Source organism: Colobus angolensis, unplaced genomic scaffold (assembly GCF_000951035.1).
Source record: "Colobus angolensis palliatus isolate OR3802 unplaced genomic scaffold, Cang.pa_1.0 Scaffold105, whole genome shotgun sequence".
Classification (NCBI taxonomy): domain Eukaryota; kingdom Metazoa; phylum Chordata; class Mammalia; order Primates; family Cercopithecidae; genus Colobus; species Colobus angolensis.
The window spans coordinates 2,695,942-2,711,291 of record NW_012111475.1 but is presented as its reverse complement, the minus strand read 5'-3'; the positions used below and the strand labels follow the sequence as shown (position 1 = coordinate 2,711,291).

Below are 15,350 nucleotides of genomic sequence, written 5' to 3'. Positions count from 1 at the left end.
AAGTGAGGAAGGAGGAAGGCCTGGGATCTGGAGACTCTGGAACTAGAGCCAAAGGTAATTCTGCATAGACAGTTGCAATCCCTCCTTGTGTGTTCCAGAGTGGGGTTGGGGGCCAGCAGCTCAGCCCCAGGTCTGAGGCCATTGGAACATTTTGGCCCAGAATGGTCTTGCCTGTATGCTTTGTGGGCTGTGTGGTTGGCAAGTGGAAGAAGGAAGAACAAAAGAGAGAAAATAGAGGTCTATGGAAGGAGTTGGGAGAGGAAAGAATGAGTTGGAGAGACTGAGGGAGAGGTAGTGAGTTGCTGATGAGTAGACACAGGACAGGGATGCAGGGGAAGGTCATTCCAATCTGTCTACAGCAGGTTCTCCGTGGTCACATCTCCTCTTCCCCTTCTCTTGCCACTGTCTGGCAGGGAGGGGTTATTCCTAGATGGAAAGGAGCCTATGCACCCCTCCCATTCCACCCTGTAATTTCCAAGGATGGACCCTCCTCAAGAAACCAAGAGCAGGCATCCCCTCATCCCACCTTGAGCCACTTCCTTAAAGAACAAACATGGGACAGCCTTTGGACACAGAAATGCCCTAGGCAGGGTCAAAACAGTGTCATGGATCCCAAACACCACTGCCAGGAGGCAGGTGGCCTTGGCTCCTGCCCTGACCTGGTCACGAACTCACTGTGTGACCTTGGGCAATTCCCTTATGCTCTGTGGAAGGGAGAGGGAGGGTTAAAGATGGGATGATTGCAAAGACCTCCCCAAGCTTCAAAAGCCTATTATTCTAAAAAGATTCAACTTTCCCCCTCCAAGGCTTCTAGAATTCTCTGTGCCCAGTAAAAAGGACGGGGACTGCTGTAACCAGCTTGTGCTTCTGGTATCACTAAGCGAAAAGGCCTAACATCTAGAGTCATGAAGAATTAATAGGCCCATAGAACTGGAAAGGGACTGGAGACCTAATACAAGCCCAGTATTTTTGCAAATTGGCAAATTCAGGTACCAACAGATAAAAGGGTCTTGCCCCAGTTACTCAGCAGGCTCTTCATGTGACTGTGGACACATGAGCTTTGGACTCCAAGTCCACTGCTCTTTCTGCCACCCACACTGCTTTCCTAAGAAGCCCTCCTGGCCTGCCACATGCTCAAGGGGGACTTTCCATGCCGGCTTCCCAGAAAGAGTGGCAACAAGCCCAAAGCAACTCCGGAAGTTAAGATCCCTTGTGCCCTACAACATGAAGCCCTCCTCCCTCCCCACACATAAGAACCCAGGGAGTTACTCTTCTAGTTCAAACTTCTGTGATGGGTGTGGCATGTCATGTTTGAGAAGCAAAGGAAACTAGGTCAGGTATTAGGGGTCAGTCACTCACCCCTTCCAGTGTCGGGTGTGGGGGTGGTTGGGAGTAATGAGAGCTCTGGGCAGGGAACCCCACAGTCTTCCCCCAAACAAGTGTGGAAACAGAATAATTCCCTCCTCTTGTCAATTGGCAACAATTACCCACTACCAGGGCTGCTGGGAACACGCGTTCATATGTACGATTAACTCTCGATTATCTGTGTGAATGAAGAGGAGGAGTCTGGGAAATGGAAAAAAAATAAATTAAGAAATAAAAACAACACTAGACCCATAAGCAATCCAAAGCCGCTTGCTTGTAGGCTACATTTGTGATTAGAAAGGCGGAGTCTCGCCTTTCCAAACACTCAGGGCTCAGTCCGGTATTTGAGCGAGTCCGCATTCCCTGAGCACACCCCGGCCGGGTGGTGGGGAGGTGATATGGGTGTTGAGGGCTGGGGGGGGGGGGGACACGAGGCCATTGACAGGGAGACGAAACTGTCCCTGGATGTAAACGTCACCATGGAAACTCCACAAACACTTGCCAGTGAGATTCTTTCCCCTTCTTCTCCCACCCTGCGCGCAGGAAAGGGAGCATGCCCACCCCCACCTAGACCGTGCTCTCCATCACCCACTCGGAGCTGCCAAAAGTCCCGCGGGCCCCCACCAGGTCACTCTCCTCAAAGGGCAAGAGCATGCCGTTGACAGAGAGGCTGCGCTTCGTCCAGATGTTCGAGACCCTCCGAGGGGGACTGTAGCCGCCGGGCACTACCCCTCCTGCCGCCGCAGCCGCAAAGTCCCCCATGTCGAAGGAGTGACTGCGTTTGGCCTTGCCCTCCAAGGGCAAGGGGAGCAGGCTCCTGGCCCGGGCCGCGGGGGGCCCCAGCAGTGGCTCTCGGTCCGAGTGGTGGCCCCTTGCTGACGTCCCAGCCCCTCTCCCAGCTGGAGTCCTGGAGTCCAGCAGCTCCTCCTTTCTCTGACTCTTGAGGTCCAGGGAGGCGAAGGCCCCCATCAGGCGGTCAAGGCTGGGCTTGGGGCGTGGGGCGGAGGGTGGGAGCCTCCAGGGGACCCGTCCCAGCCCCGCGGCCTCCCCACTGCCCAGGGAGCTGGAGGAAGAGGAGTCACTGGCGCGGGCCAGGCTGGCGGTGAAGTCCAGGAGCTCGTTGCGCACCACCACCTTGGGCGGGCCCTGAGGCGGGGCCCCGGCAGGTGCGCTGCTTGGAGGTGGTGGCTGGGCGCCGTTGGTCTGCGAGTACACATTGCTGACGGCCGCTGCCATCTTACTGGGGGCCTCGTGATTGCAAACCTTGTAGCGCACCATGAGGATGACGATGAAGACCAGCAGCGTGGCCACGATGATGCCCCCGATGACTAGGATCATGGTGCCGCCCAGTATCTGGCTGTGCATGGACTGGCACTGCGGGTAGTCAGCCTTGGTGAAGAACTGGGCGCAGCCCACGATGTTGGTGGCCGTGAGTGTTGTGGCTGTGTCATCCCACATGGCCAGCACACACAAGTCGTAGCCAGTCCCAGACACCAGGTTGTTGACCACGAAGGCCTTGTTGGAGGCTGGGATCATCCTGGGGAGGGAGGTGGACACAAAGAGTGAGGGGTGGTGGGGTGGAAGGACAGGGTGAGGGGGAGGGGACAGAGGGAGAAACAGAGTGACGGGGGAGGGGGAAGGAGGCCAAGACATACACAGGGACACAGAGAGAATAGGGCAGAGGGAAAGAAAGGGACAGAGGGGTGAAGAGACACAGAAGAAGAGAGATGAAGAGACAGAGGAGGGAGGGGAGAGAGGGGCAGCGGTAGGCAGGTGACAGGAATAGGGTGCAGGAAATAAGAAGAAAGAGATGTGAGGAGGAAGACCCAGACAAGGGAACCAAGGGACAGGTTGGGGTGGAAAGGATGGTGAGAGAGGGAGATTCAGGGATGGAGCGTCATGGAGAGGTGTAGACGAAGAATGTGTCAGAGACCAGGTGAGAGAAAATCCAGATATATGGAAACAAAAACACAAAAAGACAATGAGTATGAAGATGAAGGGAATGAGAAGGGGGGTAGTTGAAAGCAGAGAAAAGGGGAGGCATTTAGAGGTGGAGGGAAAGAGGAGGAGAGGGAGAGACTCAAGCAGAGTTGAGAGGACACACAGGGACAGGCAGAGGGAGAGACAGAGAGGCAGAGAGGTTAAAGTGTGAAGCAGAAATTATACAAAGGGACACCCGCTACCCTCCTCCCTCATACCTGCTACAAGTATTCCCTCCGTCTCTGGGAAGGGCGGGGTGAGAGGTCAGCCCTGACCCTGTGCCAGCCCACTCCAAGGCTCGCTCCAGCCCTCCTGTGACCTCTGAGATTCACAGGGATCCCCATCAACACTTTCTGAGCCTTCTTGCTGGACCAGGTGCTGTGCTGTGTCAGAGACAAGATCCTGCCTGGAGAGGCCAGCACCACCCTCACCTCCAAAGGGCTTTCTCATGACTCAGGAGGGAGAGCGTTTGCTGCTGCAGACTGAGGGAGAGGGGGTCTAAGCAGAAGAGGAGTGGAGGCAGGAGAAGGGGGCCTGCTGCTTAGGGGTGGAGGGACAGTGCAGTGTTAAGGACTGGGGGGCACTTCTGCATCCCAGAAGAAAGGGACGATTCCTTGGTCCTAGTTGTAGTAGCCCAGGCTCAGCCAGGAAACCTAGGGGAAGAGTTTCTTTAGTAGAAGACTTTAACTGCTCCTTCCACCTGAGGGGAAGGTCTGATGGGGAAGCACTCTCCCCACATTGTGGCTGATCCTCTCCTGCCTGGACCTGCTCACTGTGAACTCTAGAACCTTGTGACCTTGTTAAGCCTGGATGCACACCCTGAACTCTAAGACCCTTTTTGAGATATCATGCCTTCTGCTGATTCCAGAGATGATGCATATGTCACTTCCATAAACACTCCTGAAGAAATACCCAGGCTTGAAGGTACCACTGTGTAGCTTTCTTGGTATTTCCTCCACTCCCATTCTCCTATTCCCTACTACTTGAGAATGAAAGGCCTCTATCAGCTCCCATCAACCCCTCAAACCTGGAGCTGGGCAACTTAATTAAGATATCAAATATGAAATACTGAAGTCTGAAAACTTCCACCTGGGATCCTCACACAGAGGACTGGAACTGACAGGCAGATATTGACATCCCGTCAGTGGGCAACCCCAGTGGCTGCTGCCTCCCTCCTCACCTGCCCACCTGCTCTTTTGCTAGGGAAGCCACACTGGAGGAAATTGAGCCCCCAAGGCCCAGCTGCTATGGTCTGGCTGTGTCCCCACCCAAATCTCATCTTGAATTGTAGCTCCTACAATTCACGCGTGTTGGAGGGACCTGGTGGGAGGTAATTAAATCATGAGGACGGGTCTTTCCCATGCTATTCTCACGATATTTAATAAATCTCATGAGATCTGATGGTTTTATAATGGGGAGGTTCCCTGCACAAGCTCTCTTCTCTTGTCTGCCGCCAGGTAAGACGTGCCTTTCACCTTTTGCCATGATTGTGAGGCCTCCCCAGCCATGTGGAACTGGGAGTCCATTTAACCTTTTTCTTTTTTTAATGTAAATTATCCAGTCTTGTGTATGTCTTTATCAGCGGCGTGAAAATGGACTAATGCACAGCCCCACCCCTAGCACAGTGTTTGGGGCAGAAGAGGCCAGAGGGGTTAGGAGGGGTGGATCCAGCAAGGACCCTGCAGCCAGCCCCACAGGTCTATCTGAAGACTTCAGAGCCAGTTTCACCTGGGCATCATGACAGTCCTGTAAAGGCAGTGATCAGTACTCCCATTTCACAGAGAAGAAATGGCCAAGACTCAGAGAGGGTAAGTGATTTGCCTGAGGTCACACAGCTTGGACTGCTAGTATACAGCGGTTGAGACTTTTAACACTAGCTTCTGGGTCCATGGTCTGGGCTTGTTCCTTACTGTGTGACAGACATGGAAGCATTTTTCCTCATTTCAGTGAAAAGTTCACCCTGGCCTGTGGTTGGTCAACCACATTCATTCCTGGAGCAGCTTAGAGCCTGCTGTGGCTCACGCTCCTCTACTGATAGGATGCCCTGCCTGCTGGGCCATCTGCTGGGCAGGGCCTAAAGAGCCCTGTATGGCCAACGCTGCAGGGGACACTCGAGTCCTCCAGGGCCTCGTTCCTTTCCCCTCAGGGCTAATGATGTAAATTGAGAAGGCAGGAGCTAAGCACACCCAGAACAGTGACAGCAGCAAGAGCAAACACCAGCTGGTAACTGTGTGCCATGCTCTGTTTTAAGTGCCCTATGCCAACTCACTTAGGCCTACAGCAACTCCCCGATTACAGCTGCCATCATAATCCAAATTTTTCAGATGGGGAAACAGAGGTACAGAAGTGTTAAGCAAAGATAACATGGCAGAGCTGGGATTAAATCCCAGGGAGGCCACCTTCAGTCTGCTGTGAACCACCGCATTCCACCATTTTGCTGGGTCACAGTGATATAAGAGCACGTCCACTTGAGAGGTGGATGGACACCCTTGTTTACTGAACACCTGTTGTATAACATAGGTTTCCACATTCATGATTGCATTGAACACAGCCACCCCAGGACACCAAAGATGTACCACAAGCCCAGAAATATTCTCAATATTTAGCCACCTTCTCCTGGGAAGCAGACCACACTATTACTACTATTACTACTACTACTAATAGCAATGAAATAAGAAGAACAGATAACATGAGGGCTTACTCTGTGCCAGGCACTATTGTGAGATATTTAAGGGGATTAAGACTCATTTAACACTCCCTAACATTGTTGGGAGGCAGTTATTGTTATTCTCATTTTCATTAACGGATAAGAAACTGAAGCACAGAAAGGTTAAGCTACCTGCCAAAGGAGGCCCAGCTAGTAAGTTGGCAGAGTGGGATTCAAATCAGGCAGTTTGGCTCCAGAGCCTCCTCACCTGACCACTGGGCCATGCTGCCTCTCAGACACTGCCCCATCTACCTGCCCTTCCTGGGCAACTTTGTGTGGAAACCTGCCTGGCCTTCCCAACTCCCCTTTGCTCCCAATCTCAGAGAAAATCATAATATGATGAAGCCACCTCCTAATGTGGTGAAGCTGCAATTGGGCTGTGCTGCTGATGGAGGTGTAACAAGGCAAGGCTGATTCTTGGCAGGCCACTGGCACCTGGTTGAAGGGTCAGGTCTGCAACAGTTTTGCACTGTAACTGGTCCATCAGAAACAAGGCCAGCAGGAAAAGCCTGCCAGGATGAAGATCAGAAAGGCAGAAGGCGGCTCCTGATTCCTCTGCTGTGTGTGTGTGTGTGTGTGTGTGTGTGTGTGTGTGTGTGTGTGTGTGCGCGTGTGGCAGTAGGAAGAGCTGGGGTGACTTAAGGAGAGCCAGAGCCAGCTAACTCAAAACAGCCCTAGCTGGCAAGGTCAAGTTTGCCTTTTCTAATAACAATAATAACCAGTATTCGCCTATTGTGCTGGCATGTTTACACGCCTTATCTCATTTAAGATCCTGACAACCCTCTGAGGAAGTTATTCCCATTTAGAGAAGAAGGAAGCTAAACAGTTTGAACTTTCCCTTGGAGGAATGATGGGGCTGAGACCAGATCAGGTCCACTGGGACCCAGAGCCCACACCTCTTAAAAAAAGCAAGACCACTCCTGCCTCCAGGCAGCCAACAGACAAACTGCATGAGAAAGTCACAGGAAATGGGCACTCTAGTGAAAGATAGAGAATTCATCTCTGACCTGTGTCCCCCTGTCCATCTCATCATCCAACCCTATGAAACCATCCACTGATCCTCCAAGCTGTATCTGAGGAGCCTGGATTTCCCCCTTCACTCCTGCTCACAACCCATCACTCTGGCTGGTAGATTCTACCTTTTGAACACCCTCTGCCTTCCAACTCCACATGCAGTGTTAGCTTAGGGCTCTCCATTTCTGGTCGGGATGGACTCAGCAACCTCCAGTCAGGCTCTCTGCCACAGACTGTGCTCCCTGAAAGTGCATTCTCAGCACCACACCATCTCGAGTGTTCCACCTAAAACACAGCTCTGGCTGTGTCCCCTGCCTGCTGAGATGCTTCCAGTGCTGACTATGGTCTACAAGAGACAGTGCAAGCTCTTTAGCTGGGCTCCAAAACCAGGCTGCTGTCACATTTTTGTCCTTCTACCACACAGCCTCTAACGCTGCCCACATTCTTAAAAATCTGCCCAGGTAGGAAAACACTGAAGAATCAGCCAGGGCCTGAACGGGCAGATGGCACTTCCTAGAAGGATAATTAAAGACCTTATTTATCAAGGGACTAATTGTAAAGAGGCAAGAGGTTATGGGGGATCACAAGGGAATGTGCAAGAACCCAGAGCTAATAGCAGCCAAGAGCCGAGCTGTTGCCTCTGCCACACCCCCAGGAGAGAGAAGCATGCAGGCCAGTGCTACTCATAGTGTGGTTCACAGATGGCTGCCGGCCCATGGACAGTTTGTTCCTGCTCCATGATCAGACACTACAGAAGTCAAGAGTAAGCATTAAGGCTTTATAGCAATTTGGCATTGGTTGTCACATCCAAGTGCGTGATGATTATTTCTGATAACTTAGTTCTAGTCTTACAAAAGCACTGGCCTGCAACAGAGTGGGGAAAATTGAAACTGCTCCTTCACAATGAATAGCTTGAGGAGCCCTGGGCTAGTGCAGGCTTTCTCAGCCTCGCCACTGTTGACACTTTGGCTGACTATGTCTTGGTTGTGTAGGGCTGTTCTCTGCATCGTAGGAGGACAATCCCAGGACACCCCTGGGCTCCACCCGCCAGATGCCAGAATACAAGCACAGTGTGACAAGCTAAAATGTCTCCAAGCATTGCCCAATGACCTCTGGGGGCAAAGTCACCCTCCACTGATGCACATTGGTTTAGAGAATTTGGCTGAGAGACAGAAGCTGCCAGGGGCAACCTCACAGGGTGGGCGCCAGACAAACAAGTAGCCGGACCTCACTCTTCTCTGCCGCCGACCTTCTGCTGCTGCTCTGCATGGCTGAACCAAACTGAAAGCCAGGTTCACAGGCACATGCAGGTCAGGCTTCCAGAGTGCAGAGCAAGGCAGAGGAGGGGAGAGTGGATCCCGAGGGACAATAGACAATAAATGGCTCAAACATCAGGTCAGTCGTGGGCCTCTCGGTGAAAAACACGTCCCTGAAATCCTAAGAGATTTCTTTTCATCATGTAAACTACCAACATCTCTGTTAGCAGAAAACATGAATTGCTATTTTAAGTTAAGCTGTTCCAATGCGTTAAATTTAATTAAGCTCACACACTCTAAAAGACAATTTGAAACTGCAACCCCAAGCACTTACTCAGGAAACACAAAACAAACCTAAGTGACTGCCTCTGGATTGTTTTTCTTTTTCTTTCTTTTTCTGTTAATATTATTTTGGCACTGTTCATTCAGTTTAACACTAGCACACAAATCTACAGTTGATACCAGAGGTCTATGAAATCACAGGCGCATACTGTTATTCTACTGTGGGCTCTCGAATCTGTTCTTCGCCTTTCACCTGCTTGCCTCTGCTCTGTGGGGAACTACATTTCCCAGGCTACCTTGCCTGTTCCCAGGTTTCTGAGCCCTCAGGCTGCCAGGTGGAGGTGGCCAATGGAGGCACTGGAGAGAGACTGGAGGGCCGGAAGAGGGGAGAAGCCAGGTATCTCTTCTACTTTTTCATCTCCAAGTGGTTTCACCCTGTCAGACACTGAATCTCCTCTGTGATTCTAGCTGCCAGGGTTCCAGCTCCTGCTAGACACATTAGGATCTTAGTCACTGGCCATACCATCTCCTCCTGTGTCCTTCCAGCCTTGGATGGGGATGGGTGGGTGGCGGTGGCTCCCGGCTGTTGCTAATCTCTATAGTGCCTCCCTGTCCTGCCCCCCACCCACTGCTCCTGAACCCACTGTCCCTACCTGTTGTTGACCTCTGAGCAGCTCCATCATCCCTAAAATCCAAACCCTGTACTGAATTCTCTTTCTCTCTCTCTCTCTTTTTGTTTTTTTTTGATACAGAGTCTCACTGTGTAGCCCAAGCTGAAGTGCAGTGGTGCGATCTCTCGGATCACTGCAACCTCCTCCTCCGGGTTTCAAGCAATTCTTGTGCCTCAGCCTCCCGAGTAACTGGGACTACAGGCACATGCCACGAAGCCTGGCTAATTTTTTGTATTGAGTAGAGATGGGGTTTCACCATGTTGCCCAGGGTGGTCTCGAACTTCTGAGCTCAGGCAATCTGCCCGCCTTAGCCTCCCAAAGTGCTAGGATTACAGGTATGAGCCATGGCGCCCGGCCTGAATTCCCTCTTTCAAAAGACCTAAAATGTTCTTTTTTTTTTTCTGACTGAATCCTGAATGACACAAGGAGATAACCTTTACATTGTTGAGAACATTCTATTTATTAACTTATTTCCTTTCACTTTGGGAAAAGATGATCATCTCTTCATGTCAGCAGCAGCACATCTTGGCTGCATCTAGCGAAACTCCAGCTGTAGGAAACAATTTACCAGCCTCTCGAAATCACTCATCACTCCGCCAGTAAGCCATCTTGATCCCATTGCACACAGTGGTCCCTCTTCCTTAGCATCATATCTTTCTCCACCGGGTGACCTCATCTTTTAAGGCCTGACTCATAAATTACCTCCGACCTCACCAGAGCTGTCTTTTCTCTCCCTTCTCCCACAACCCCTCCTACAGTCCCCTGTTAAAGCCCTGGGGGTTGTTCATGTACACCTTTCCCTTGAGGACTGGAACTATGTCTTATTCCTCTTTGTATTTCTACTGCTGATCATGATGTCTGGCCTAGAGTCAATGCTGAGTAAATATTTGCCCTATGGTTAGGCAGTGAGTGCAAGAGTGCTTTGCAAAATGTTAGGGCCTAAACATATGTGAGGGATTCTTATCTAATATTCAAGGGCTAGCTAATGGTGAATTCTCAGACACTGGCTGGTTCTGAGGACATCTTTCTGGAGAGGGGTTTTTCCTTTTTTTTTTTTTTTTTTTTTTTTGAGACGGAGTCTTAGTCTGTCACCCAGGCTGGAGTGCAATGGCATGATCTTGGATCACTGCAACTTCTGCTTCCCAGGCTCAAGCAATTCTCCTGCCTCAGCCTCCCGAGTAGCTGAAATTACAGGCATGCACCACCATACCTGGCTAATTTTTGTATTTTTAGTAGAGATGGGGTTTCGCCATGTTGGCCAGGCTGCTCTCGAACTCCTGACCTCAGGTGATCCACCCTCCTTGGCCTCCTAAAGTGCTGGGATTACAGCACCCAGCCTGGAGAGGTATTTTTTCTGTACCCTTGAGGCTTACTGCAAGGGCTCCTGAAAACCTTTCATGGATGTGCATATACGTATGTGTTCGGGGTATATGATTGTGTGTAGGCCTGTGTGCGAGAAGATGTGTGTCTAAGAAGTATCATTTGTCAGCTGAATGTATGGGTATTTGTGAGAGTATGTCAGAGTGTAGGTGTTTACATGTATGTGGCAATAAGGGGTCCTGGTCCTAGGCAATGTTAGTCATTGTTCTGCCCCTGCCCCTCTTTCAACCAACCCCCTAAGCCCACCACCCCCAGAGGCTCCCACATCCTCTGAAACGACTGAGGTGATTTCTTGTGTGACCTCTCCTGCAGACTGAGCCTCCTCTTTTCTAATGGAACAGAGTTTGCCCCCCAGAAAAGTCATTTGGGCCTCAGAAATAGCAATGGCAATGGAGTGGGAGTTTCCGCCTGGGCCTCGGCCTACAGGAGGAGCCTGTGGGCTGACTACCAAACCCCACTCTCCCCCTCTTTCATGACTTCCCATTTAGGCTACACTCGCTAGTCTCTCTTGCAGCTAGTATGCCCATGTGACCCTTTCTGGCTAAAGGGATGTGGAGGATGTCATCTGTGCCAGATGATCTGTGCCATCTCTGGGCCAGGCCTTCAGTAGGTCAGGATGCCTTCCCCACACTCCCCTTTCCTTCTGCCAGCTGGACCCTGGGGCAGGATGACAAGGCCTGGAGGGAGGTACATATGGGTACCTAGGTCTCCCATGAGGAAGGTCTCCTGGTAACCTGGCACACCGCTCTGGACTGTTAGGACAGTGAGAAATCAAATTTGATTCTGCTTGAGCCTTTACATTATGGCAATTCTTTGCAACAGCAGCTGCCTCCCCTGACTAACAGACACCTGCAGGTAAGATGAAGTGAGCCTGAGGAATTTGCTACGTAGTAGGTATGTGTGTGGGAGACAGGGTGAATGTGTGTGTGTTTGTGTAAGAGGAAGACATTGGTGCTGGTGCCTATACAAGAAATCCTTGCCTTCCTGGAGTTGTCAACAAATACCACCTCTTGTATCTGCATAATTCCTCCAGCCTCCAGCCTCCCCTCTGCTCCCCTAGCACTATGCCTTTCTAGGTGCTCTGTCCTCTCCTCCCTCCATCAGTGATGCACCATGGCTGCCTGCTGAGCCTCAGCGCTAATTTGGAATGGCCACATCAAGCTTCCCTCCCCACCCCCCTGGCTCAATGTCCTCATTACTGGCTCTTCACAGAACCACTGGCTTGCCACCCTCTCTAGCTAGTCTTAGGATCTCAGACTACATGACATGGCCTCATTAAACCAAGCCAAGCAGCCCTTACTCCCAGATTCTCTCTCTTCCTGCAAGCCCCAGAGGGACCTGTTTGCTTTCATGCATGAGCTGCAAGGGAGTAGAGGAGATGAGTGTGGTTCCATCCTGCATACAATTTATTGAGTACTTACTATGTGCCAGGAACTTGACAGGCAGAATCTCTTTGATTCTGTACACTGACTGTATGAGGTAGGAATAATTACTCCATATCACAGATGAAGAAACTAAGGCTCAGACAGATAGAACCCCTGCTCAAGCTCACACAGCTGGAAAGTGGCTGAGCCAGGCCGGCCAGGCCACAGAGCATGATCTTCCCTATGCTGTATTATACTGAATTGAATTGAGCAGAATCAGGATTTAGCAGGAGGTGAGTCTTGGAGTCAGCCAACTGTTTGCCAGCAATTTAAAAAGAAAAAAATAACCTGCATTACTTTACAATGATAGCTAACATTTATTAGGCACTTACTATATGTCAAACACTGTTCTGAATATTTTCCATGTATTAATTTAATCTTGGGAAATCCTGTGAGGGAGGTACTGGTCTTATTATCATTATGGACGAGAAAATCGAGGCTCTGAGAAATTAAGTGACATGACTAAGCTCTCACAGAGAGGTTCATGCTCAGCCAAGATTGAACCCAGCACTTTCACATTTCCTCAATTCATGTTCACAATAACCCTGGGAAGTACATCTAATAATTGTGTTGCTGTTTTAGAAGCAGCGGTCAACTGAACTGCCGTGGGCTCACATAGCTAATTAGGGTCGGAAACAGGACTCCTGTGAATAAGGAGGGCAGTCTCTCTACTTCAGGACACATGCTCCTGGGAGGTCTGAGGGAAGTGAGGGAACCACGTGGATATCCATGGGCAGAGTTTCCAGGCAGGAAGGAAGTGCCGGTGCAAAGGCCTTGAGGTAGAAACAGTGAGGAAGGAGGACGGTGAGGCTGGAACAGAGAGATGGAAAGGGACAGTAGTAGGAAATGAAGTCGCCAAGGTAGCAGCTAGGAGCCAGGTTGTTGCAAGTATGTTCACTCTTGTGTTCTAACTCTGAGCATTGGCTGCTGGGTGCTAGTGTTAAGGATTCTGAGGCCGTGTTTAGACTCAGTGGGACAGAGTCTTCTGGAGACTGTGTCTCATATTTGCTGTTTCTGGCCTAGAGATCAGAGTAGTTAGAATTATCAGTACAAGTTGTAGACCCTACTGGTGACTAGTGCCAAATGCTGGCCTTCCCTAAGCACCAGGTCCTGAGTGATAATGGGGGAAGGCACATGTCTTTTCTTTAGAGTGGGATGATCATGGAGCTGGTGTGACTCAGTGAGGGCTCCAAGGATCGGAAGCCTCTGATCTTCCAGTTGGGGCCAGGGACCAGAGGCCTGGGGTTGGGGGCCAGCCTCTGTCCCTGCTCTTCTGCCCTTGTGGCTCCTGAGAATATGGAGCTTCCACAAATGCCCCGAAGCACCCCTGCCTTACTGGCAGTTACTTTAGCCTCTCAGTGAGTGAAGGGGCTACATTCCTTTCAATAAGATGAGACTCTGAGACAGAGCACCCCAACCATTGCCTCAATCCTCAGGTGTAGCCAGACATCCACTTCCACAGCCCCTGAGACAGCAGGCAGGGTTGACATCAGCCCCTGTTGAGTTGGCCTCTGGGTCTGGGTGTCCTTCCCTGCTCCCATCCCCCAGCCTCTTCTCTGCCAGTGGTCAGAGGGATCCTGTTAAAACCCAGGTCAGAGCCTGTCTTTCTCGCTCAACCCTGCTCCTGCCCCCAGAGAAGCCCACCTCATGTAGTCAAAGTCCTCACATGGCTCACAGGCCCCAGGCGATCTGCCCCTCCCCTCTTGGGTTTGTCTCCTTCTAGTCCTCATTCTTACTCTATAACCTGGGCTCCCTGCTGCTTCTCACATCTGCCAAGGGGGCTCCTGCCTCAGGACTTTCGCACTGGCTGTTCCCTCTGCCTGGACGCTCTTCCTCCAGATATTTATATGCTAGCTGCTTTGCCTCTTTCAGGTCCCTGTTCCAATGTCACGTTCTCAGAGAGGCCATCCCAGATCATCTTTTCAACACTGGGGGCTTCCTCAGGCTTGTCACTCCACTCCATTTCGCCCCAATGCACTTTTATTGCCCAACAGACAATATCATTGATTTATTATGATTACTGTTAGTTGCCTTTCTTTCTCTCTGTCTACTAGAATGTCAGCTCCCTGAGGTCAGCGTTTTTTGGGCTGTTTTGTTTTGTTTTGTTTTTACCTGTTTTGTTTACTGATATTTTCCCAACACCTGGAATGATACTTGGCACAGCATAGGCCCTTGAAAACATTGGCTGAACTTGTAAATGAAATGAATGTTCCACACTGCACTGCCCAATATAGTAGTTGCATGTGGTCATTTAAATTTAACTTCAAATTAATAATAATTGATTAGAATTAAAAATTTACTTTCTGAGTCATAACAACCAGATTTCAAGTCACATGTGGCTAGTGGCTACTGGATTGGACAGTGCCACTGTGTGACATTTCCGTCAACACAGGCAGTGCTATTGGATGGTGCTGTTCTAGAACATGCTATGCAGCCCTATCCATGTACCCAGCAAATGGTATTAACACTGTCATTTTCTATGTGAGCCCTGATGCACCAAACATGTGGGCCAGTCCAGGTGATGTTGTCCAGCTCTGGGGCAGTTCACATCAAGGAATGAATTTGTCTTGGAGGCTTTGATCCAGACCTCTGAGCAACTCCCCATTCTCTCTGAGGCTCTGGATAGCTTCATCTCTCTTTTATGACTCTTCCACTTCTCCATGGTTCCTAGGACCTCTGGGTTCAGCATGCCCTCTCTGGGATTCTCTCAGGCCTAACTCAAGCTCCTCTGCCCCCTGGAGTGTTCTCTCTGCCTCCGATACTCAGCTTGTGCCCCAGCCCTTTCCCAAGGCTTGGCCCCACTGGCAAAGCTGCCTCACCTTCCCCACAGTCCTCAAATAGGGCCAGCCCTTAGCCAGCCTGTGTCTTTGGGCCCCCTCTGGTCCTTTGTTTTGATATTCTGGTTCCTGCTTTTCTGCTTCCCATGTTCAAGCTACCCATTACACATCTGACACAATTCTATTAAGAAAAATCCCTCATAGATCCAATAACAATGATAGATATCATCGGAATACCTACCGTTAGCAAGAGAAGCTGAAGAGGCAGCAGGGTACGGTGGATATGCACACAGGCTCTGGAGCCAGACTCTGGGGTTCCAATCCTGGTTTTGCACATACCAGCTGTAATACCTTGTCTTGGGCAAGTTTCTTAATCTCTCTGTGTTTGTTTCCTAGAAATATCCCCTTTCTGTAAAATGGTGCATTCATAATCTCTGCCTTATAGGGTTGTTATGAGGATTCAAGGAGTCATGATTCATAAAGTACCTAGGTCA

At 50.5% G+C, this 15,350-nt stretch overlaps 1 protein-coding gene across 1 annotated transcript in view; it reads right to left on the bottom strand.

The window, feature by feature from the left end:
- Nucleotides 1-1,617: 1,617 nt before the first annotated feature.
- LRFN2 (leucine rich repeat and fibronectin type III domain containing 2) overlaps nucleotides 1,618-15,350 on the bottom strand; it is a 189,377-nt gene continuing 175,644 nt past the window's right edge. Inside the window, exon 4 of the mRNA XM_011944204.1 lies at nucleotides 1,618-2,902. Within this exon, the coding sequence (XP_011799594.1) occupies nucleotides 1,933-2,902 (970 nt within the window). The 3' untranslated portion in view covers nucleotides 1,618-1,932. The remainder of the gene's footprint in view (nucleotides 2,903-15,350) is intronic.